The 26465-nt window shown below is 45.0% G+C and overlaps 1 protein-coding gene across 6 annotated transcripts in view; it reads left to right on the forward strand.

Annotated features, from left to right (window-relative positions):
• The window catches only part of DNAH9 (dynein axonemal heavy chain 9), a 373954-nt gene that overhangs the window by 81713 nt on the left and 265776 nt on the right, over positions 1-26465 (forward strand). For 5 of the 6 annotated variants that reach the window (XM_070061394.1, XM_070061395.1, XM_070061396.1 and 2 more), the window contains exons 20-24: positions 10552-11422; positions 14992-15122; positions 16072-16198; positions 22147-22299; positions 23422-23547. In XM_070061394.1, coding sequence (XP_069917495.1) covers positions 10552-11422; positions 14992-15122; positions 16072-16198; positions 22147-22299; positions 23422-23547 — 1408 coding nt within the window. Of the gene's footprint in view, positions 1-10551; positions 11423-14991; positions 15123-16071; positions 16199-22146; positions 22300-23421; positions 23548-26465 lie in introns of those variants that run through there. The other variant, XM_070061399.1, reaches the window with a different exon arrangement.

Below are 26465 nucleotides of genomic sequence, written 5' to 3' on the forward strand. Positions count from 1 at the left end.
ATTGGGAAGGAACTATGAGAAGTCTCCAAAAAGTTCATGGAAAATGTGTATTATGAAAAAAAAACTATGCATGGGTTTTTTTAAGATCTATGAATTATTTTTTTAACTTTTTTAAAAGATTTATTTTATTTACTTGAAAGACAGAGTTACAGAGAGAGGCAGAGACAGAGAGAGAGGTCCTCCATCTGCTGGCCCACTCCCCAGATGGCTGCAACAGCTGGAGCTGTGCTAATCCAAAGCCAGGAGCCTCCTCTGGGTCTCCCTTGCGGGCTCAGGGGCCCAAGGACCCGGGCCATCCTCCACTGCCATCCCAGGCCACAGCAGAGAGATGGATTAGAAGAGGAGCAGCCGGGACCAGAACCAACACCCACATGGGATGCCAGGGCTTCAGGCCAAGGTCCCAACCTGCTGTGCCACAGCGCCGGTCCCTAACTTTTTTTTAAAGATTTATTTATTTACTTGTAAGTCAGAGTTACAGAAAGAGAGAGAGAGGCCGGCGCCGCGGCTCACTAGGCTAATCCTCCGCCTAGCGGCGCCGGCACACCAGGTTCTAGTCCCGGTTGGGGCGCCGGATTCTGTCCCGGTTGCCCCTCTTCCAGGCCAGCTCTCTGCTGTGGCCAGGGAGTGCAGTGGAGGATGGCCCAGGTGCTTGGGCCCTGCACCCCATGGGAGACCAGGAAAAGCACCTGGCTCCTGGCTCCTGCCATCGGATCAGCGCGGTGCGCCGGCCGCGGCGGCCATTGGAGGGTGAACCAACGGCAAAAGGAAGACCTTTCTCTCTGTCTCTCTCTCTCACTGTCCACTCTGCCTGTCAAAAAAAATAAAAAAAAAAAATAAAAAAAAAAAAAAAAAGAGAGAGAGAAACAGAAAGAGAGAGAGGTCTTTTATCGGCTGTTTCACTCTCCAATTGGCCGCAACGGCCAGAGCTGTGCTGATCTGAAGCCAGGAGCCAGGAGCTTCTTCTGGGTCTCCCACGGGATACAGGGGCCCAAGAACTTGGGCTATCTCCTACTTCTTTCCCAGGCCATAGCAGAGAGCTGGATCAGAAGTGGAGCAGCTGGAACTTGAACCGGTGCCCATTTGGGGTGCTGGCACTGCAGGCGGCAGCCACAGTGCCAGCTCCAAAGAGGTCATTCTTGAAAGAGGTTAGCATTATGCCTGGAAGTATGTTTACCAACCCTCCTGGTTTTCCCTTGGCCATGCTGATTTTAGCACTGAAATTCTCATGTCCGTGAAGCTCCTCTGTTCCAAGCAAACTTGGCACACCATGAAGGTCTAATCTCTTTAAAATTTTTCATTAATTGAAAGATAGTAATTGTTCATATTTATGGGGCACAGTGTGATATTTTAGTCCAAATTTACCTTGCACAATGACTCACTCAGGAGGTTTAGGTTATCTGTCATCTCAAACAGCTGTCAGTCTTTTTGATGAGAAAATTCAAAATCCTCTTTTCTAGCCATTTGGAATTGTACAGTACAGTACTGTTGGCTGTACTCACTCACCCTTCTGGGTAATAGTACACCTGAGCTTCTTCCTCCTATCTGAGCTGTGACTTTGTGCCCTTTAGCCAATCTCTTCCCATCCCTTCCCTCTTCTCTACTTCTCAGTGGCCATTCTTATCATTCATTCTTCAACCACTTATTAAGCAGTCGCAACTTCCTAAGTATTATTCAGAGCCAGAGAGAACAAAGCAAGTATATTACGAGGCAGGGGAAGACAGTGTGTAAACTACTCATAAGGTAGATTACACAGGACATGCGATTCTAGAACAGAGTCCTGCTATTTTGGCTGCATGTTAGACTCACCTTAGGGAGCTTTAAAAAACTCCCGGTGTCCGGTCTGTTCTGCAGACTAACTGTCCTACACCCTCTGGGGGTGAGACCCATGCGTTTATAGAGCTCCCCAGATGATTTCAATGTGTAGCTAAGTTGGAGAACTGCCGCCCTAAAGAGAAGTAATTGCTTCCTTTTAAGCAATCCTGCCAGTGCATACAATTCCACATGAGTCTATATCCCTTCAGAATGATTGCCACAGGGGCCGGGCCCTTGTTCCAAAGAGGTATCTATTGCTCAAAACATGTGTGCGACTCCCTTGGAGACTATTCTTTCTCAGGCTGAGGCTTAGTCTTTGGACTCCCCTTTGCATATACAATTGAATTTGTGAAACTGAACACCGATCATGCAGAACCAAAGCTGGTGAGGGAGGTGGCTTCTCAACCTTAGGTGCCACTATTCAGCGTTAGCAACAAACACGCCAAAAGCAGCAAAGCATACAAATGATGCTGATATCTTTTCCTCTTCTGTTTTGAAATTTTAATTTGCTTTATAATTTAATTTTCTTTAAATTTTGATGAACACATAATACTTGCACATCATTAATGGGCCACAATACAACATTTCCACACAGGCGAACGGTACCACCTGATCAAATCAGGCAATTAGCATAATTAGCATTTCCATTTCCTGGAACACGAATATCTTGGCATCAACTGTCTCTCAAGAAAATTTCAAAAGAAGATGCCTGAAAAAATATCTTCCCAAAGAGACCTCGGAGACTGCTTGAACGGAAAGAATGCTGGTGTGCTTTTGTGTATTAGAGACCTGGTGTGCTTCCATTGTTATACTGTGTGGATGCTGATCAGCTGTTGGGTTTCTTTCTCTCTCTTTTTTTTTTTTAACTTTAGTTTTATTTTTGTTTGATAGCTGCATTCGTTTTTCTTTCTTAGCACTTGTATCGCTGGCTGTGAGGATACTGCTACTCTTAGCTGGGTTTTCCGAACCCACATCTGCTGATTTGACATGCAGATGAATCTTCAGAAGAGAGTGCTTTCAAAAGAACTGCTCACAGCAGTGTGGGAAACCAAATGTTACTGCAATTTTGATGTATTTCTCTTCTTGTCAAGAAAACTGTCAGGACTAGAGCAGAATTGTAGATTTCTTGCAGAAGGGAATCTTAGCGGGTGTCAACCCATGTGTTTTGTTTTGTTGCTTAGTTTGGTGTATGTGCTTGTTTACAATTTCTAGGTGCTGTGTGTGACAAATGACTTTAATTCCAATTCCTTCCCTTTTAAATCATCTATGAATTTCTAAATTGCATACGCTGATACGCTCCTCTGCGAATGCAAGTTTCTGCTCCTGATTGTGTTACACAGGTTAAGCTCAGCTTCTAATATTGTTGTCTTTGAGTAGGAAAAAGAAAATGAATGTGTCTTTAGGGCTTTGCAGTTCAACAAGGACTGTGTGAAGTCTGGTTGCTCGAGTTGAAGTTCCTGCTTTATGCTCAGGCCAAATTTTACTTCCTCCTTTAGTTCTTGTTTCTTAATTGCTATATATTTATTTAAGCAGAGAGATAGAGAAATCTCCCATTGACTGGTTCACTCTCCAAAGGCCCACAATGGCCGAAGCTGGGCCAAGACCTGAGCCAGGAGCCAGGAACTCAATTCAGGCTTCACATGTGGGTGATATAACCTACTGCCTCCCAAAGTTGCATTGGCAGGAAACTGGAGTCAGGAGCTGAGGCCAGGAATTGAACCCAGGGATGCAAATATGGGATGTGTGTATTTTAACTGCTAGGCTAGCTAATCACATCCCTCTTTTGGTTCTTGATTCCAAATTATATCAGCATACTCCTAGGTATATGCTCACACTTCACAGTAATTGGCTATATCATCATACCCAGATTCAAAGAAATTTCCACATCTCCTAAAACTAGCAAATGTTTCTCCTCCTTGAGTGAAAAAAATGCTCCATGCTTCTGGCTGCCTTCTCTTCTTTGGTCTTTCTGCCCTTGAGCAGTCTTTCTGACCTTGAGGCATGGTACCAGAATATGCAATCTTCTTACCCACAAGACTGAGAGGTTGCTAGCATAACAATATCTATCCCCATGAGTTGCAGCCCAGTGGAGACCCTCGATATTCTCAAGCTGGTAACCAAGATTCTACAAATGGCTAGCAGCCCCTTCTTGAAGAACTTTCCCATCAGGTGCTGTCCTACATGACCGCTAGAGAAAACGAGGCTTCCGAAATAGCCCAGTGCAGGGTAAATGAGGACAGAAAGGCTTTGTCCTGCTTGCACACTGCCAGTTATCTCTTTAACACCTGGAGAAAAGAGAAATGTTAGTCATTATGTCTCCAAGGAGCATATCAATATCCTAAGACATGTCATTCACTCATCTTGACCTTGTTCTTCCAGTTAATCTGACTCATTCACATGATGTAGGCTTCCAAAGTACAGATGAGAGTGTGGTCTCAGCGTGAAGTTAGCAAAACATGACCTAGGTGCTGAGATTTTGAGATGATATGTATCCCCAGACCACAAGAACTGAAAGCTTGAGAGACAGTTTCAGAAATGATAATGAGGCCTGTACACTGAATGCTATCTTGAACCCCACTAAGGAGGCACTTCACACAGCCCCAGCAAAAATTATGCTTGAGCCAGTGACAAGTAAGATCCATTCTGGGGGAGAAACGAAGCAGAGAAAGGAATATTTCCTGTGCAAGAAAGCAGCACATACAGAGGCACAAAGGGGGACAGTGTGAGAAGCATGCTGAAAGCAGCAGGTGTGTGGGTCTGGAAAGCAGGGAGTGGGAGATGAGAAAAGAGAGGTGCAAGTGACCTAGTATTGAGCCACTGAGAAGTGAAATCATGAGACCAGCTTACAGATGGTCCTCAACTTATGTCCCAACAAACCCACTGAAGTTGAAAACACTGAGTAAAAAATGTGTTTGCTACACCTAAGTGATCGAACGTCCTGGCTTAGCAACCCACCACAGTGTAGACTGTGGGTTGTTCCTCTCCTGACTGCAGGCCTGACTGGTGGCTGTGCTCTCTGCCTCTGCCAGCACCACAAGAAAGGATCGGACTACAGATTTCTAGCATAGGAAAAGAGCCAAACTCAAAGTTTCTGCATAGTATGCCTTCCTTTCAAACCTAAAGTAAAAAAAAAAGAAAAATCACAAGTTGAACCATCTGAAATATAAACCCCACTCTCTAGTGACTGTGGAAAGCAAAATGGAGCAAGACAGCCTCAAGACTGGGTGCTCACACAGCTCAGATGAGAGGTGGTAGGATTCAAATTGAAGCAGTGGCAAAGAAAGAGTGAAAAATGGATTTGGGAGAGATTTAGGAGACAAATTCAGCAGGACTGATGGAATATGGGAGATGGAGAGGACAGTGGGTTTAGGATAATCGCCCACCTTCTGGCTTGGACAAGTAGGTGGATGGTGGTTCCACTGCCCACTGAGATGGGTGGGCCTGGAATCTGAAGGATTGGGATCACGCGTTCAGAGTTGGGCACCTTGTGTTTTGTGACATATGTGGGTGTCATACAGAGGTGTGCCATCACTCATTGTATATGCAGATGTGGCACTGAGGTTGACAGTAACCAATGTCTAGCTTCCCAGGAGCAACTGAAGTAATTTATTCTCCTCTCTCTAGACTCATGTCTGAATCAAGTCTGAATCAATACTTTTTCCAAGATCTCTCATACACCAGCATGGTACTTCCATTTCTCTTCATCGTAGTCTTTTTGTTTTTTTTTAAACATTTTCTTTTTCGTTATTTGAAAGGCAGAGTTAGAGAGAGAAGGGGAGAGAGACAGAGACAGAGATCTTTCGTTTGCTGGTTCACTCCTCAAATGGCCACAACAGCTAGGGTTGGGCAGGCTGAAATCAGGAACCTAGAACTCCATCAAGGTCTTGCATATAGGTGGCAGGGGCCCAAGCACTTGGGCCATCTTCTGCTGCTTCCCAGGTGCATTAGCAGGGAGCTGGATCAGATATAGAGCGGCTAGGTCTCAAACAAGTGGCCATACCAGATGCTAAGCCACAATGCTGACTCCCATCATACTTTTATTTATCCAGACTTTCCAGACGTTTCTCTTTTCGATGAAAAAATTCTTTGCATTATTGTTGCAATTTCACAGACTTGGCCCACCCTCTTGCCTCCTATTACTTCCTTGTTCTTATACCATATCATTCCCCCAAGATTTGGAGAATGGCTTCAAGTTTATTAGGCGCATGAATCAGGTCTATGAGTATTCTGACAATTTGCACTAGAGACTTAAAATGTTAAGAGGGCTACCTGTCTTCATGTCTAGAGGTTGCTTCCACAACTTGGGCCAAATTAGTTTTTATGTGTGCTCATTGACAGAAAATGACTGTCCACGAATTTAAACTATACATAAAAATTATGCCACGAGGTGGATTGTATTTGGACTAGGTTTGACAAATATTTTACTTCTTACAAATATTTGAGGATCCAGCATTGATTTAAGGATGTTCACGTGCACTGAGGGGAGAATGGTGAGCAAGCATTTATTACCTTCTGTGGACTCAAATCCTGTAAATTGCTCACATCTTACCTAATAAGTTACTTCTGAGTCATACTCCATTCATAAATTAAACAGAATTCATCTGAACTTTATAGATCTTACATGAACTCCGCAAGGCTAAATACTCTCTAGGTTCAGTCTAGACAAGATTAAATATATAGAACCTGCACACACCAACACTCAGTCTGTGAAAATGAAGGACAGAAAATCACTCATGTTTGGTGATCTGTGCCGGGTCAGGAGGATGGTACATTTCTTTCTTTCTAGTCCATTTTAAAATCATTACTCATAGAGGAGAGTGTTCCTTGCTTACACAGGCAGAGTCTTCTGTAACTCTTAAACTCCAACCCTTCATTCTGTTCTGAAATACCTCGGGTCCAAGAAATAGCACAGACAGGCATGTGATGTTCAGGCATTCTCTTGAGACCAAATCTACAGCGCTGGCATTGTGGTGCACTGGGTCAAACCACCACCTGCAATGCCACACCCAATATGAGTGCTGGTTTTAGTCCTGGCTGCTCTGCCTCCGACCAACATCCCTGCCCATGTGCCTGGAAATGCAATAGAGGATAGTCCAAGTGCTTGGGTTCCTACCACCCAGGTGGGAGGCCAGGATAGAATGCCAGGCTCCTGGCTTGGGCCTGGCCCAGCCTTAACCATTGCAGCCATTTGGGGAGTGAACCAGCACATGGAAAATCTGTCTCTCTTTTTCTCTGTGTCCCTCTCTCTCTGTAACTCTACCTTTCAAATAAATATTGTAAAAATTAAAAGGAAGAAGGAGGGAGGGTGGGAGCATGGGCTGGAGAGAGGGTAGAGTGGGAAGTATCACTATCCTCCTAAATCTATTATATGAACTACATGAAATTTGTTCACCTTTAAAAAATTAAAAATAAAAAAATAAAAAGACACACAAATCTGCAACAAAAGCCCATGAGTCAAAAATGATTTGAATGGAACAAGAAGGAATCAGACATAACAAGCATCAAAGTTAATCTGACACTAATTTAATGGTATGCATAACTGTTAGTGTGTTGCATTGTAATGAGGCATAAGTGGTAAGCAGTTCAGGTAAATTACTTTAATTAGGATTAAATCCATCTGTCACGTCAAATTTTCTAAAGACAAGTGATAAAGGGGGCAGTTCAAGAAAAGAAGTTTTGACTCATGATCCTTCTTTTCCCCCTCCTCTCTGTGGCCCACCAACCCACATGCACACACACATGTGCACCCACAACTAGAAACACACACAAAAGAGGGTGCTTCAAAAAGTTCATGGAAAGGGGGAATGAAAAAATATGATTGTTTTGGAGCAAAAAAATTACATAGGGTTTTTTTCTTCCATAATACACATTTTCATGAACTTTTTGAACACCTGTTTACATTGAAAGGTTTCAAAAATTGTTGCACTAAAGTAAACTCTTTTACTTCCATTTCCCACAAACTTTTTTTTTTTAAAGATTTATTTATTTTGAAAGGCAGAGTTACAGATAGAGAGGAAGAGGCAGAAAGATCTTCCATCCACTGGTTTACTCCCCAAATGGCTGCAACAGCCAGAGCTGGGCCCATCCAAAGCCAGGAGCCAGGAGCTTCTTCCAGATCTCCCATGCGGATGCAGAGGCCCAAGCACTTGGACCATCTTCCACTGTCTTCCCAGGCCAGTGCAGAGAGCTGCATCAGAAGAGAAGCAGCTGGGACTCAAATCGGCACCTCTAAGGGATGCTGACACCACAGGCGTTATGCCTAGCCTACTGTGCCATAGCGCTGGCCCCTCCCACAAACTTTTTGAAGTGCCTTCATGCAATAAATAGGAGGAAATGGTACATTCTCTGATCACTTGTTTTCTCTCCACTTTCCCCTTGATGATGAGCCCTGTGATGCCCTGGTCTGATTTTAAGGAGAGTACTCTTCTCTCTGAGGTCATGCTGGTACCAAGGGCTAGCCCTTCAAGCACACAGAAACAGGAGAACCAGAGTCTGGGGATGCAGAGGGAGAAAAAGGAGAATTAATGAAGCAAAATGAGAGGTTCCTTGAACATTTGGTTTATGAGTGCTACCAACCAACGAAATGTTATGTGACCATGCCTGGCTTCCTTTGCACAAAGGGTTCTTAGGATGGCAGAAAGACGACTTTGGAATGTGTGCTTTGCAGGGTCACAGTGGAAGGTGTGCGGACACTCACAGGATTGGGATCCTGTTCTAGTTGGAGGTGTGCCTTAAGTACTGGAGAAAGAGGATGAGGAAACATGAACAAAAACCAGCAAGCTAGACAAAGTGTCTGCTTGAGTCAGTGCAGAGCTAGAGGTTGCCCCAGGTCCAGGATGTGGAAGAGATCATCTCAGAGAAGGGAGGCGATCAGGGACAGCTTGGAGGACGGACTTGGGAAGACGAGGAGCCTAGCTTGAGGCTCAAAGCAAAGGAAGGCAACCACTCACCTGGAGTGGGGGAATATTTTTTTTTCTTGCTAGGGGCCATTCGGATATTTAAAACCACATTCAGGGCCTGTGCCGTGGCTCAATAGGCTAATCCTCTGCCTGCGGCGCCAGCACCCCGGTTTCTAGTCCTGGTCGGGGCGCCAGATTCTGTCCCGGTTGCCCCTCTTCCAGGCCAGCTCTCTGCTGTGGCCAGGGAGTGCAGTGGAGGATGGCCCAAGTGCTTGGGCCCTGCACCTCATGGGAGACCAGAAGAAGCACCTGGCTCCTACCTGCAGATCAGCGTGGTGCACCGGCCGCAGCACGCCGGTCACAGCGGCCATTGGAGTGTGAACCAACGGTAAAGGAAGACCTTTCTCTCTGTCTTTCTCTCTCTCACTGTCCACTCTGCCTGTCAAAACACACACACACACACATACACACACATTCACAGGCCATACAAAATTATCAGCTCAAAAATTAGCCTGCTGTAGATTTATTGAAATTTGACCTTTGCCTGCAGTTGCCTTGGGCAGGGCTGGGCCAAATGATGTTGTGGGCCTTATATGGCCTTCAGGCTGGACGTTCTCCACCCCTTCTTGGTAGAGACTTTGTACTCTGTCTTCAGGGTGGCTAACAGAGGTTCTTCAACTCAGAGCACTATTGCTTGATGCTGATGCAGGCCAGCAGTGTGAGCTTCACCGTGGACGAGGATACCACCCTGACACGCTAGAATCACTGGGGGAGTCTGAAAAATGCTGTCACCAGAATCCCACCTGCAGTGACTCTGATTTAATTGATCTGGAGAGCAGTCTGGGCATGGGAGTCTTGTTTTTTGTTTTTGTTTTTTTTTTTTTAATACTTATTTATTGGGAAGGCAAAATTACAGAGAGAGGAACACACACACACACACACACACACACACACAGAGAGAGAGATCTTCCATCTGCTGGTTCACTCCCCCGAAAGGCCACAATAATCAGGGCTGAGCCAAGTCAAAGGTAGGAGTCTGGAACTCCATTCAGATCTCCCACATGGTTGCAGAGGGAGGCCTGAATAGTTGGGCCATCTTTTGATGCTTTCTCAGGCACATTAGCAGGGAACTGCATTGGAAGTGGAACAGCCAGGACTTGAACTAGAACCCAAATGGGTTGCTGGCATTGTAGATGGTGGCTGAACCAGCTGTGCCACAATGCCAGCCTCAAGCATGAGGATCTTTTATAGAGCATTTGGAAGACCCTAACAGGCATCGAAGGCTGAGAGACGTTGCACTAAAAGGAGCAATGCCAGAGTGGGTCAGAGTTGGACATCTAAGTGCTGGCTCTCACTCGACACCTGTCCACCACTTGTTTCCTGGCAGGGACTCTGTAAGTAGTAGCAATTTTCTCTCATTATGAAGATTTATGGCTCCCCAGTTTCTACAGGGACTCGGCAAAGCTCTTTTGTGTTATGCGGTCTTGCAGAAACCAACAGCAAAGAAGGGAAGTGTCTAAAGGGGGGTTGGATACGAGTGTGTGCCCCTCCATACCTGGGTGGGAAAGTTGGGGGAGCTGAAGGATGAGATATTTTTGTTATCACTTCAGATATGAAGAAAAGATCTCACAGGTTGCTCCTCTAGATCGCCTCTCCAATGCTCACCCCACCCACCTTCCTCTGGATCATGTTTCTTCCCAGAATTAGATGTTTGGTGGAAGCCCCTGCTCTTTCTGAAAACACTAAGCCTTGAAGGAGTCCAACTGGTATTACCTCAGTGGTTCTAGGAACTGGGCCCCACGTGCTTTACTTAACAGAGGGAATGTGTTGTGTCTTGCAGATTCGATAGCATCAACCCTCATCAAATGCTGGATGCCAGGCACATGGAGATCCAAGAGATGGAATCCATCATGGCCTCCATTTCTGAGTCTGCTGGCCTGTTTGAGGTCAATGTTCCCGACTACAAGCAGCTGAGGCAGTGCCGGAAGGAGGTCTGTCAGCTGAAGGAGCTCTGGGACACCATTGGAATGGTAACCTCCAGCATCCATGCCTGGCAGACCACCACGTGGCAGGATATCAACGTGGAGGCTATGGACATGGAGTGCAAAAGGTTTGCCCGGCACATCCGGAACCTCGACAAGGAAGTCAGGGCCTGGGATGCATTCACAGGCCTGGAGAGCACTGTGTTGAACACCCTGACCTCCCTGAGGGCAGTGGCTGAGCTACAGAATCCAGCCATCCGGGAGCGGCACTGGAGGCAGCTGATGCAGGCCACGGGCGTGAGCTTCTCCATGGACAAGGACACGACCCTGGCACACCTCCTGCAGCTCCAGTTGCACCACTTTGAAGATGAGGTCCGGGACATCGTTGACAAAGCTGTGAAAGAGATGGGCATGGAGAAGACCTTACAGGAGCTGCAGACCACGTGGGCTGGCATGGAATTCCAGTACGAGCCCCACCCACGGACCAGCGTCCCCCTGCTGCAGTCTGATGAGGATCTCATTGAGGTTCTAGAGGATAACCAAGTCCAACTTCAGAACCTGATGACATCTAAGTACATTGCCTTCTTCCTGGAGGAGGTGTCGGGCTGGCAGAAGAAGCTGTCCACCGCTGATGCTGTCATCTCTCTCTGGTTTGAGGTGCAACGTACCTGGTCTCACCTGGAAAGTATATTTATCGGCTCTGAAGATATCCGGGCTCAGCTACCCCAGGTACCTGCTATATCTATTCTCTGTCTAAGTCAAGGAAGCTCACCCAGCTCCTGCACTGCCTAGACTCTCCTCTCTTGCTGCTTTGCTTCAGCTTCACAGAAGGGTGCCTCCGCCAAACACTGACCTTGCCTTCCACCAAAAGTCAGACAGAGGAAAAGAGAGAAGGTGAAATGTATACCTTAGATGAGCAGGAAAAAATAAAAAAGAGAACCGTGGTCTTCTCTTTAAAAGAAGATTTATTTATTTGAGAGGCAGAGTTATAGATAGAGAGAGGGAGAGACAGAAAGAGATCTTCCATCTGCTGGTTCACTCCCCAGATGGCCACAGTGGCTGCAGCAGGGCTTATCTGAAGCCAGGAGCTTTCCTCCATGTCTCCCACTTGGGTGCGGGGGCCCAAGTGCTTGGGCCATCTTCCACTGCTTTCCCAGGCCAGAAGCAGAGAGCTGGATCAGAAGAGGAGCAGCCAGGACTCAAACCAGCGTGCATATGGGATGCCAGCACTGCAGGTGGTGGCCTAGCCCACTACACCATACTGCCAGCCTCAAAGAGAACTGTTTTTAAAATGTATTAAGTATACACAAGAAAGGAGATAAAATGCCCTTGCTGTTTAGGGTAAGCTCTTCACAGGCTGCTCCATAGATCTTTAAAATGAAGATATTGACTAAGAGAGTCTTATTTCCAGGCAAATTCAAGTTCTTTCTGAGCAGCGAGCCATTCTGTAAACCTGTGGCCCATGCCAGCTCACTAACTACCACGTTTCAGCTAAAGTCTGAACAAAGGGTGTCCCTCAGACACGTGCTCTGCTTATTACCTTCCCTGTGTTTGATTGGCCCTTGTAGTCAGTCCTAATTAACGTGCTGTTAACCAGTCCCTCTCAGTAGAAGCTAATTCATCTGAAAACTCTTTTTTTTCCAGCCTTCCTCTGTACCCCTTCAGAACAGCCAGTTCTTTGCCTACAAATTAGTCTGTTTCCAAAATGTCACAGGTCGTCCAGCACTCAAAGCACACTCCATCAAAATGCTGTAGTTTTCCAGCTCAGCCCACAACGGCAGATTCCGAGTGATACCATAGATTAAAAGGTGTATATTTGCAATAAGTAACAGCAAACAATTCCCTGATAGCAGTTGTAAATAAACCAAATTGAATAAACCAGATTTTGTTTATCTCAAATGCCAGTGATGAAAGAAGAGCTGGTTTTTGTTAGAAGGAGGCAGGGACATAGGTGGAAATTTTTGCACAGACTTTAAGGGAGGCATGCAAGAGCTTTTGATTAAAAATATGAATTATCATCAACTTCTAAACAGTGCCACAGATTGTGTACAAAATACATAAATACTTGTGTTTCTTTTTTTTTTTTTTGACAGAGTTAGACAGTGACAGAAAGACAGAGAGAAAGGTCTTCCTTCTGTCAGTTCACCCCCCAAATGGCTGCTACGGTTGGCGCACTGTGCCAGGTGCCAGGTGCTTCCTCCTGGTCTCCCATGTGGGTGCAGGGCCCAAGCACTTGGACCATCCTCCACTGCCTTCCCAGGCCACAGCAGAGAGCTGGACTGGAAGAGGAGCAACCAGGACAGAATCCGGCACCCCAACCAGGACTAGAACCCAGGGTGCCAGCACTGCAGGCGGAGGATTAGCCTAGTGAGCCGTGGCGCCAGCCTACTTGTGTTTCTTTTAACATTACCTAAGAGGAAAAAAGAAATCTCAAAACATAATATAATCACTCACCATCTTTCACTGTAACTACTATTTCACTCATTAAAAAAATTTCCCAATTTTGTATATAACTCTATGTATTTTTACATAATCATGGTCAATGTAACTATAACTTCTTTTCTTTTTTTAAAAAAACATCTATTTATTTATTTATTTGAAAGTCAAGTTAGAGAGAGGGAGAGATAGAGAACCAGATCTTCTATCTGCTGGTTTACTCCCCAAATGGCCGCAAACAGATGGGGCTGGGCCAAGCCAAAGCCAGGAACCAGGAGCTTCATCCAGGTCTCCTACATGGGTGGCAGGGGCCCAAGGACTTGGGCCATCTTCTACTGCTTTCCCATAGCAGAGAGCTGGATGGGAAGAGGAGCAGCTGGGACTAGAACTGGTGCCCATATGGGATGCCGGGGCTTCAGGCCAGGGCTTTAACCCACTGTGCCACAGAGTCGGCCCCGTGGCCAAGGTTCTTAACCTCTCAGTGCTTCAGGTTCTTTGAATGTCCTTGTAGGATGGGACCCATGTTAATACCTACTTCAGAGTTCATTAAGACAATGCACACAGCACTTACCATTATGAGTGTTCTTATGTAATAATAGTAATATTACCCTAAAATCTTACCAGCTGCAGGTGTTGGGTTAAAGCACTTTGCACATCCAGACAGCCCTTAGTATCTGCAGGGAATTACTTTCAGGACCCTCGATGGTTATCACCATCTGAAGATGTTCAAGTCACTTACATAAAGCTCTAAGGTACTTGCATAGAACCTGTCCACATCCTCCCATATCCCTTAAATCATCTCCAGATTACTTAAAATACCTAGTGTAGTGTAAATGCTATGTAAATAATTGCTAATACCGCATTGCTTAGGGAATAATGATGAGCACAGACACATTTCTTCCCCCTAAACATTGTCAATCTACTGTTGGTTGAATCTGCAGATATGGAACCTGTGTATATGGAGGGATGACTGTGTTAGTTCTCAATCATTTCAGCAGCACTATGGGGCTGTTTTGGGTCCCTGCCACCCACATATGAGACCTGGATTGAGTGCCCAGCTCCCAGCTTTGGCCTGGCCCAGCCCTGGCTATGGTGGACAAATAGAAAGTGAACTAATAGATGAGAGCTGTCTGTCTCTTCTTCTCAAATAAATAGATAATTTTAAAAAAATAAATGGGTACTGGTTGGAGTCCCAGCTGCTCTACTTCTGATCCACTCCCTGCTAATGCACTTGGGAAAGCAGTGGAAGATGGCCCAAGTCCTTGGGCCCCTGAACCCACGTGGGAAACCTGAAGGAAGCTCCTGGATCCTGGCCTCAGACCAGCCCAGCCGCACCTCTAGGCACCATCTGGGGAGTGAACCAGTGGATGAAAGATTCCTATCTCTTTCTTTCTGTCTCTCACCGTACCTCTTTCTCTCTTTGTAACTCTGCTTTTAACACAAGTAAAATCAGTCTTTAAAAAAAAATAAGTATTGAAAAGCATGTTATTTATGCTAACAAAATGGGTTTATTATTGCTATTTTTAAAATGAATAAATAATTTGGGACTGGCACTGTGGTGTAGTAGATTTAGCTTCTGTCTGCAGGGCCGGCATCCCATATAGGTGCCGATTTGTGTCTTGGCTGCTCCACATCTGACCCTATGTACATATACAAAATTCTCTGGACTCCTCAATAATTTTTTAAAATATAAAAGGATTCCAGGATTCAGAAGTTTGAAAATTGCTGGTATTTCCTCCTTTGACTCTGATCTCTGTTTGGGAGGAGCCAGAAACAAGCTCCTGCCCCCTACAGGCTATACAAGGTGAGGTCCTTAGAACTGAAGGCAGAGAAATTAATTTTTCTTATATTTTTATTTGTAGGATTCTAAAAGATTTGACGGTATTGACATGGATTTTAAAGAGCTAGCTTATGATGCTCAGAAAACTCCAAATGTAGTGGAAGCTACCAACAAAGCTGGCCTGTACGAAAAGCTGGAGGATATTCAGAGCAGGTGATGTCTGTGGATCAGGGGATATCTGTGGAGGAGAGGGTGAATTCTAGTTTCTGCACATATCCCTTGCTTTGTCTGTGTTTTTGGGTAAAAACAAGTTATCATTTGTTTTATTTATGTATTTATTTTTTTATTTTTTTACAGGCAGAGTGGACAGTGAGAGAGAGAGACAGAGAGAAAGGTCTTCCTTTGCCGTTGGTTCACCCTCCAATGGCTGCCGCGGCCAGTGCGCTGTGGCCGGCGCACCGCGCTGATCCGAAGCCAGGAGCCAGGTGCTTCTCCTGGTCTCCCACGGGGTGCAGGGCCCAAGCACTTGGGCCATCCTCCGCTGTACTCCCGGGCCACAGCAGAGAGCTGGCCTGGAAGAGGGGCAACCAGGACAGAATCCGTTGCCCCGACTGGGACTAGAACCCGGTGTGCCGGCGCCGCAAGGCGGAGGATTAGCCTAGTGAGCTGCGATGCCGGCCATGTTATCATTTGTTTTTAAAAAATTATTTATTTATTTTATTTGGGAAGATCTTCCACTCGTTCCACTACGGCTGGGCCAGGCCAAAGCTGGGTGCTGGGAACTCAATGCAGGTCTTGCATGTGGGTGGCAGGGACCCAATTACTTGAGCCATCACTGCTACCTCTCAGGTGTGCCTTAGCAGGATGCTGGGAGTTAACCCAAGCTCTCCCATATAAGATTCAGACATCCCAAGAGGAGTCTCAACTACTAGGGCAAATGCCCACCTGTGTATCATTGGTTGACTGTGTCAAGGTCTTGATAGCTTAAAGATGTCTATGCTGGTTTCAATGTATCGTGTTTATGTTTGGAAATACCAACAGGTGTTTTCTTGTGCTAGTTTCTGCAGCCACCCTATCTAGTGCACGTATTTTCACTGGAGTGGTGTGTATGAGTGTGGAGCCAGGCATTTTAATCAAGAAACACTATGTTCTGTGCCCTCAGATTGTGCCTGTGTGAGAAGGCCCTGGCAGAGTATCTGGATACCAAAAGGCTGGCCTTCCCTCGGTTTTACTTTCTCTCCTCTTCAGATCTGTTAGACATCCTTTCTAATGGCACAGATCCACAGCAGGTAAGCTAGGGGAGTGCCTGTAGAAAGGCCCAGAAAGACTGAAGCTCTCCCAGCAGGAGGGAGTTTCAGCCTCCTCCTTATGCCTCCTCTCTCTAAGAGTACATTTCAGTGCCATGTTGCCGCCAACATCATTGCCAACCTCACCGCTTTCTTCATTCCTTCTGTTAGTGCTGCTCAGCTTGGCCACCCCAGCCCCCTAAGCACCCTAAAGTATAAATGGAGAAGTTTTGAGGATGGCAAAAGTGCATGACATTAAGTCCTGATAGAGAATACTTTTTTTTTTTTTTTTTTTGACAGGCAGAGTGGACAGTGAGAGAGACAGAGAGAAAGGTCTTCCTTTGCCGTTGGTTCACCCTCCAATGGCTGCCGCGGCCAGCGCGCTGCGGTCGGCGCACCGCGCTGATCCGATGGCAGGATCCAGGAGCCAGGTGCTTTTCCTGGTCTCCCATGGGATGCAGGGCCCAAGCACCTGGGCCATCCTACACTGCACTCCCTGGCCACAGCAGAGAGCTGGCCTGGAAGAGAGGCAACCGGGACAGAATCCGGCACCCCAACCGGGACTAGAACCCGGTGTGCCGGCGCCGCTGGGCAGAGGATTAGCCTAGTGAGCCGCGGCGCCGGCCTAGAGAATACTTTTGATCTAATTCTGAAGAGAGACCTAGTGAATAGTGATCCAAAGTGGCAGGTGCATAAAGAGTGAAATTCTGCCCTTGGCAGCAATATAGATGAACCCGGAGGACTTGCAGTTAGGGTGAATAATCTGAGTACAGAAAGATAAATACTGCAAATTCTCACTAAAAGGCAAAAACTAAAACAGTTGATTTCTTAGGAGTAGAGAGTAGAACAGCGGTTTCCAGAGCATGGTAAGGGTGTGTGGTGGGAGACAGAGGTCAGGGGAAGGGAGAGGATGATTAATAAATAACTGGAGCAGTTGATAGGAATAACGTCTAATGTTCTACAGAACAGTAGGATAACTATGGTTGACAAGAATCGGTAGTATGTTTCAAAACTGCTAGTAGAGAGGATTTTGAATGGTCGCAACCCAAAGAAATGATAAATGTTCAAAGGAATGGATATGCCAATTACCCTGATCTGATCATTACACATTTGTATACACGTATTAAAATATCACACTCTACTCAATAAATAGTTATTATCAACAATAAAAATGTATTTGTATATTTTAAATGATATGTTCTCCATGGAGAAATAAGATTGGAAGTTTTATTAATTGGACATTGAGATGACTTAGTAGAAAATATATGTATATGAGGAGTCCAAAATTTTGGATTCCAGTCTCTGATTTAGCCACTTATTAGCCATGGAGTCCTGGGCATATCGCTTCTGTGAAATAAACTTTCCTCATGTGCAAAATAGTAGAGGCCTACTTTGTTAATACAGTTTTTGTCACTAATTGGAACACCATTGGTATTGGGAATGACACTCATAGGCAGTGGTTCTCAAACTTGAGAATGCAACAGAATCACCTAAATGGCTTCTTAAAGCACAGGTTCCAAAACAAACAAACAAAAAAAAAAAAAAAAAAAAAACAAAAACACACAGGTTCCAAGGCACTGCTCCCAATGTTTCTGATCTGGGTGGGGTTTGGACAATTCTCATTTCTAAGAATTTCTTATGTGCTGCTGATGCTGTAGACCTGGGAACTATGCTTTGAGAAACACTGCCATCAACCACTGAGTGTGGGTCTCACAATGATGTCTCCACTGCAGACTCCCGTACCTTGAACTCACAGTAGTCCTTTATTTTTTTTCTTTAGACGGAGGATATATTGTTAAAACAGTGTTCAGAATTACTTGGATGATTCCATTCCCTCCCTTTGTGTGATTTTGTTATTCACTTGAAATTTGTTTGGGTTCATTTATTTCTCTTTGCTTTCAATTTAGTGTTTCTCCATCTTGTTGGTTTGATGTTTTTAATAGGTACTTAGAGTTGCCACTCCTTTCCCTTCCTATCACTACTTCCCCCACATCTGCTGTAGGTAACCAGTTGCATTATTTTCTGATTTATCTTTCCATTGTTTATATATATAAATGAGCCAATTCATATTTATATTTATTTGTGCATGTGTATTTTTACTCCCCCTTTTTTATGCAAAAGGAAGCATGCTGTTTATACTTGTTTTTTATTAACTGATAAATATATATGTATTTTTATACATGTATATACATATAATTTATCAGTTAAAAACAAGTATATACTATGTATATGTATATATATGTGTGTGTATATATATATATATATATATCCTGGAAATGACTCCATATCAATTCAAAAATACCTCCAAGAGATACCTCCCTTCTATTTTTATGTTGGCATTATACTCCATGGAATGATAGACCATAGCTTGGCCACAGGTTATCAGTATTTTACAGTTATAAATAATGTAAGCTTGATTAACCTTGGACTTTGTATTGTTGGGGGTCTATCTCCCAGGCAAATTCCTAGAAGTAGGAATCGTGGGTTAACAGGTAAATACATATGTAGTCTTAATACATATGGCCATGTTTCCCTAAACAGAAATTGTACTCTTTTACATCAACACCAGTATGGATGAGAGTGTTTTCAACAGAGCCTATGTCTCCCCATGTTACTCATGAACATGTTTTCTGCCTTTACTACACCCTGTCTAACTTGTTGATATGTTTTTTGGTTTGTTAATAAGAAGCAGGCACTAAAGAGAGATTATCCCCAATAGTTATAAACATTCATTTTTACCCTGTAGATTTAAATATTTCCAAAGTAGCCCAGGCACATGGGGTTGAAATATTTATATATTCGCATTCTTCTTTGGATGTATATTTTCACTAATTCTGTGTATACAAGGGATCACATCATGTTCAGACTTTTGATGCCTTTTGTATACAATATACTCATTCTTAAATGCTTTTTTATTGATTTCTCATTTCATATGACAGAGAACTAGAGAGGGAGGGAGGGAGAGAGAGAGAGAGAGAGAGAGAGAAAGAGAGAAAGAGAGAGATCTTCCATCCACTGGTTCCCTCCCCAAATGGCTGCAACAGCTGGGTCTGGGCCAGGCAAAAGCCAGGAGCCCAGAACTCCATTTTGGTCTCCCATGTAGGTGATAGGTACTCAAGTACTTAAGCCATCATTTGATGCCTTCCCAGGTACATTAGCCAGAAGTTGGATGAGAAGCAGAGTAGCCAGCACTTGGACCAGGCACTCTGATTAAGGATGTAGGCATCCCAAGCAGCAGCTTAATCTGCTGTGTCACAACACCTGCCCCTATACCTTTTGAGGTAACCTAATATCTTTCTAGGTGGATCCTAGATTTAAATTAAATTTTTAAAAATTTAAATATGCTTAGATACTTGATTTATTTTGTCAATTTTTTTTGATATGATGAAGTTTGTTTTTTTTTTTTTTTTTTTTTTTTTGTGAGAAACTGGAGCTATTGGGCAGGCATTTAGCCTAGCAGTTAAGACATTAGAACATCACATCGTGGCTACAGCTCCCAGTTTCAGTTTCTTGCTAATACAGATATTTGGAGCCTACATACAATGATGACTCAAATGGTTGGATCTGAGATCTTAATTGAGTTCCCAACTCCTGTCTTAGGCCTGACCCAGATCCAGGCACTTCAAGTAGAAGGGGGTGTCTCTCTCTCTCTCTCTCTCTATCTCTCTCTATCTCTATCTCTATCTCTCTGTCTGCCTCACAATTGAAAAAAGAAAACAAAGAAAAATAGAGCTTTAATGATCTTTATAAAAAAGTTTTCTTCCAGTATGTTTTAAAATAATATTTCTATTCCATTTATCAGGATTTTTGTCCTTTTGGGCTCCTTGTATTTCCATGAACTGAGAGTGTATTATATACATTACCTTCTCTTTAATCACGTCTTTATCTTTTAGTCTATTTTGTTGGCACTCATCAATAATTTCTCATGTTTACCCACCATATTTAATCTTTTGGGTTAATTTAGCCCTTTCATGTTTCTAATGATGTTATAAGCTATGCTATGTCAGTGTTAGTATCCCCATTTTTCCTCTACCTCTGCCTACTCATCTTTCGTATTTTGTTTTACAGAGTTCATGTTTCTTTTGAGAACAAAACTTTTCAAAATTTTCCCCATAAATGTGTGTATATGATACATATACAGTGTATAGATCTGTGCAGAGTTGAATAGAATAAATAAAGTGCACATAAACAGCTACTTGAGTCAATAAGGAAAAGATTTAAATGTATGTAAACAATGTATAGATACCTATAATTATGCTCTTGCTTGACCTCTTGAGTCCTGTTTTCTCCTTCTGTTAAGTTTCAGGATATTTTCATAGGTCCCATATTGTTACTGCTGTTGTTTTGTTTTTGTTTTTCCCCAAAGAAACCATTACTGCTGTTGTTTTAATGCATTGTGCATGAGTATTCATTAAAGGAAGACCCCAGCCATTAAGATATATATATATATATCCCAAATCCATTTCGGCAGTGCCTCCTCAAGGACCCTCACAGTGTACCTGAGTATGCTTGGATTCTTTCTTTCTCTGTTCCCCTAAGCTAGCGAGCTGGTTGTTCTAAACTGAGTATTACAGGGGCTGGCATTGTGGCGTAGCTGGTAAAGCCATTGCCTGCAAATCTAGCATCTCCTGTGGATGCTGGGTCATGTCCTGGCCTCTCTACTTCTGATCCAACTGCATGCTAGTGTGCCTGAGAATGCTGCAGAAGGTGGCTCAAGTGTTTGGATCCCTGCCACCCATGTGGGAGATTTGGATGAAGCTCCTGGCTCCTGGCTTCAGCCTGGCTCAGCCCTGGCCATTGCAGCCATTTGGGGAGTGAACCAATGGATGAAAAATCTCTCTCTTTGTTTCTCCCCCCTCTCTCTCTGTAACTCTGACTTTCAAATAAATACATCTTTTAAAAATAAAAATAAATGTAATGTAACAGCTTGGATACTAGCAATTGAGGGCCCTATGTGTCTATTCAGGAAACTCTACCAGAAGGCAACTTTCTGCTTATTGCTTTTCTTTAACCTGCTTTTTTTTTAACCTTGGGACCTTACTGTGTCTCTGTCCAGCCCCTCTCCCAGCATGACTTCCACAAGCATCACTAGAAGAGACATCACAAGATAACGTGCCAGAGAGCAGCCTGGTATATCCAGGCTCCTTGCTTTGGACCCTGTCAATGTTTGTTGGCTACATTGAAGAGACTGCAACCATGGGGTGGCTTCTTGCACAGACCACTATCACCAGTCTTCCAGACATGAAGGCATTAGCATCTGTCACCAGACCATGCTCCATTTATCTTGTATTGCATAGTAGTGGTTTTTTTTAAGGGGGGTAGGGTGAGGGAGGTTGATGGATCGTTTTTCCCTTTTATTTATTTATTTATTTATTTGAAAGTCAGAGTTACACAGAGAGAGGAGAGGCACAGAGAGAGAGAGAGAGAGAGAGGTCTTCCATCTGCTGGTTCACTCCCCAATTGGCTGCAATGGCCAGAGCTGCACTGATCCAAAGCCAGGAGCCAGGAGCTTCTTCCGCGTCTCCCATGCCAGTTCAGGGACCCAAGGACTTGGACCATCTTCCACTGTTTTCCCAGGCCGTAGCAGAGAGCTGGACCGGAAGTGGAGCAGCGTGGTCTCGAACTGGCTCCCATATGGGATGCCTGCACTGCAGGTGGCAGCCTTACCTGCTATGCCACAGCACCGGCCCCCATCTTGTCCCTCTAATCTGATGCTGTCCATAGTAGATCCAGCAGAAAGAACTTAATCAAACCATTGTGGCTCCTTTGGTTTGATTTTCTCAATTCTCATCCTCTCACCACCACTGTCCTCACAAAGTTCCCTTCTACATGGTTGGCATTCACTATGCTCATCTTTTACAAGAGTTGACACACAGTAGGTCCCTAAACAATTCTAATAAGCCACTTCCTGGGCATGTTCTTCAATTCCTTGGCATGGTTTCCCTTCACAGGTTCAACGTCACCTTTCCAAACTCTTTGACAACATGGCCAAGATGAAATTCCAGCTGGATGCCAGTGAGAAACCAACCACAATCAGTCTTGGCATGTACAGCAAAGAAGAAGAGTATGTGGCCTTCAGTGAGCCCTGTGATTGCAGCGGGCAGGTAGCATGACGGTCCATTCCCCTCCCCTCTCAAGTGTCTGCATTCAGATATGGTCAGCACCAAATTTGGGGATGCTGGCCTTGGGCCAGAGGTGCTGTCCATGTCCAGGGATGGCCAGCTTCCCCTGACCGGGACTGACAGTGCCACAAACCTCTAGTACCTTGCTGTCCTCTCTGGGAAGGACATATGTCAACACCCATCTCTCTTCCTTCACCAAAGACATGTGCAGAGAAGAATAAAATGCACATAAACAACTACTTGAGTCAATAAGAAAAAAAGATTTTAAAATGATTAACACCACTGGGAGACATTAACAGGGCAACCCCTGGGGCTCCCTACAGGGGAATCGGACACATGGACAGCTTCCCCAGGAGAAAATGTCCCTCAAAGTCAGCTGATTTCCTGAGATGTTCCCCTCGCTGCACAATTAAATCTCAGAGTCACTTCCTTCCACAGCCGTCCCCTTTGGAGAGCCAACTACCTTCCCGTCCAAATCAAGGAACATGAATCCAGAGACTGGAATCTCCTTTAGCCCCACCACAAAAGTGTAAACCCCTCCTTCCTTACTCCTTATCCTTGCCCTTATGGTTTCCAGTATAGTGCAGGGTAACAGCTGGTAGAGGATCTTTCACAGCGTTCCACCTTTATCCACATCATCTTGGAAAACAATTCCATACTAGAAAATAATCAAAAGTTCTCAGTGAGATGAGGCTGGCCAGCAGCCCTGGGGCTTAATTTGGATTATGTTCTTTTTGTGGATCCAGAAAGCATTTAGTTGGGAAGTACATCTCTTTCATCTCTCTCCTCAGCCTGAACAAGGGGATAAGCATCCACCGACTTATTTACAACTAGCTCAACCCAGATTTATGTTTCCTTGCACAGACTCTGGGCAGCCCTGATGTGCATATTCCAAATGGAATATGTTGTTAATGAACTCTGGTTCTCACTCATTATCATCCTAGACTACACAAATGGAACATCTGCCTTCTGTTGGCTGTTGGGGATTGCATCCCATGCCTGCGCTCCATTTTCTTCCCTCATTCAAGCAGAGAGGAAGGAAACATGTGATGTTCACGCCAGCACCTTAGGTACCTCATGTCTAATCCCGAGTTCTTTTTCCAGGTAGAAATCTGGCTGAACCACGTGCTTGCCCACATGAAGGCAACTGTGAGGCATGAGATGACGGAAGGCGTCACTGCCTATGAGGAGAAGCTGAGGGAGCAGTGGCTTTTTGACTACCCAGCCCAGGTATCCACCCAGCGGGACCTTAGTTGGCCCCTACCTTCTACTGGGTTCCCTCCCTCTGCAACCTCCTTCAGCTTTCAGAGGCTTTGGGCCAGCAGACTTGCCATGGGCTTCACAGTCAGGAGGGGCTTCAATCCCAGACAGCTGTGAGGGGTCAGCAAGAGGGAGCAGGGGAAGTGGCAGCCATGGAAAAACAAGGATGGGGACTGGTGTTGTGGCTCAATAGGTTAAGCTACTGCCTGTGATGCTACCATCTCATATGAGTGCTAATTTAATCCCAGCTGATCCTCTTCTGATCTAGCTCCCTGCTAAAGCACCTCGGAAAGGAATGGAGTATGGCCCAAGTGCTTGGGCCTCTGCCACTCACATGAGAAACCTGGATGGAGTTCCAGGCTCCTGGCTTCGCCCTGGGAGCGCCAGCCATTTGGGGAGGATGAAAGATTCTTTTTCTCTCTCTCTCTCTCTTTCTGCCTCTCTCTGTGTAACTCTTTCAAATAGATAAATAAATCTTTAAAGAAAAAAAGGAAGTCAAGGATGGTCTATTTTTACCCTCATTGGCTCCATTATAGAGAAATGTGGACAACTCTACTCTTTGAATCACCTACTTTGTAACTGCCAAACCACATGCTGAATACGGGAGATACCAGCAGGGAATAGGACCATGTAACTGGCCATGCTGGAGTTTACATATTTGTGTGGAACTCAGTTGCTTACGAATGTGACTGGTGTGAGTATAGGAGAGGCTTGGGTTCACTGGAAGAGTGTAGCTAGGTACAGGGGCTGGGTACCCCCTCACTTATGATACGCCATTCAAGCTAAGATTTGAAATAGCAGGGAGCAAACTACAAGTGGAGGAGGGTTGGCCTTGTAGTGCGGCAGGTGACACTGCAGCTGGAGATGCCCATATCTGATATCAGAGTGCTGGGTTGTGTCCCAGTTACTCTGCTTCTGATCCAGCTTCCTGCTAGTACATCCTGGGAGGCAGCAGATGATGGTTCAAGTGCTTGGGTCCCTACCACCCATATGGGAAACTTGGATGGAGTTCTAGGCTCCCGGCCTTGGCCTGGCCCAGCCTTGGTTGTCATGGGCATCTGGGGAGTGAACCAGCACATGGAGAATTTCTCTCTCTCTCTCTCTCTCTCTGTCTCTCTGTCTCTCTCTCTCTCAAAGAAAATAAACAAATGATTTTTAAAAATAAAAGGTAAAGGGAAGAATAGCCAGGCATGGGGAAGAATATGGATAAAGACTCAGAAGCTACAGATCACATGATGAATTCGATGAACAGAGAGAAACTCAATGTGACTGAAGCAAGTAGAGGAAAGTAGAGGAAGGACCAAGAGAGAAGATAGATTCTAGAAGAGAAATTAGAAGCCTGGTCTTGGCCGGCGCCGCGGCTCACTAGGCTAATACTCCGCCCAGCGGCGCCGGCACACCGGGTTCTAGTCCCGGTCAGGGCGCCGGATTCTGTCCCGGTTGCCCCTCTTCCAGGCCAGCCCTCTGCTGTGGCCAGGGAGTGCAGTGGAGGATGGCCCAGGTGCTTGGGCCCTGCACCCCATGGGAAACCAGGAAAAGCACCTGGCTCCTGGCTCCTGCCATCGGATCAGCGCGGTGCGCCGGCCGCAGCGCGCCGGCCGCGGCGGCCATTGGAGGGTGAACCAACGGCAAAGGAAGACCTTTCTCTCTGTCTCTCTCTCTCTCTCTCTCACTGTCCACTCTGCCTGTCCAAAAAAAAAAAGAAAAAAAAAAAAGAAGCCTGGTCTTATGGAACCATGTTAAGGAGTCTGACTTGATTCTAGGGTATATCTGAATTCCTTATATGGTTCTCAGGAGGGTCATAAGATAGTGTAACAAGACAGATGTAAGATAGTGTAACAATAACACATGTCAGCAAGAATTTTAGAAATTGACTGTGGCTGCCATAAACCACTCCTGCTTTCCCTCAACAATAGGTAATACTAATTGTTATACTTAGAGTTGCAGATATCTGATAGTAATCAAAGCCACAGGAGTAGATAAGTTTGAGATTGCCATTGCAAAGTAGGTAGAAGGAAATGAGAATGTACAACAAATCCTTTAAGGTATTAGGGTTTTTTAAAGATTTATTTATTTATATGACAGGCAGTTACTGAGAGAGAGAGAGAGAGACAGAGACAGAGCTTACATCCTCTGATTCATTCCCCAAATGACCACAACAACCAGGGCAAGGCCAATCTGAAGTCAGGAGCCAAGAATTCCCTCCAGATCGCTCTCGTGGGTGACAGGGGCACAAGCACTTGTGCCATCTCCTATTGCTGTTCCAGGCATATTAGTAGGGAGCTGGATTGGAATGAGAGCAGCCAGGGTTTGAACTGGAGCTCTGATGTGGGATGCCAGTGTTGCAGGTGGCAGTTTTACCCACTGGGCCACAATGCTGACCCCTAAGCTTACAGGTTTTTAAAATTTAAACTAGTGAAAATGCTGTGGACAAACAAAATACGTGCCACAGATGTTGAACAGTAGCTCACTCTATTAAAAGTCTCAGACCACAGAGGTTCCAAAACAGAGCCCAAGTAGAGTGCTGTTGAGATGCTCAGTCTCCATACTGCTACCCTGCAGAGCCCAGGAAAGCCGCTGCCTTGGGAAGTAAAAACTGAGTGATCACGGTGCGCCGGCCGCGGCGGCCACTGGAGGGTGAACCAACGGCAAAGGAAGACCTTTCTCTCTGTCTCTCTCTCTCTCACTCTCCACTCTACCTGTCAAAAAAAAACAAAAACAAAAACAAACAAACAAACAAACAAAAAAACTGAGTGATCAGTGCCGTCATTTATAGAAGCCACAGACTGACCAAATTAAATCTTTGGTTGATACATTTTTCAAGAGAAGAAAGTGCTCTCTCCACCCCGCCCTGCCTTGTGTTGTAACCGCTTCACATATCCAAGGAC

Source organism: Oryctolagus cuniculus, chromosome 17, assembly GCF_964237555.1.
Source record: "Oryctolagus cuniculus chromosome 17, mOryCun1.1, whole genome shotgun sequence".
In the NCBI taxonomy this organism is placed as follows: Eukaryota; Metazoa; Chordata; class Mammalia; order Lagomorpha; family Leporidae; genus Oryctolagus; species Oryctolagus cuniculus.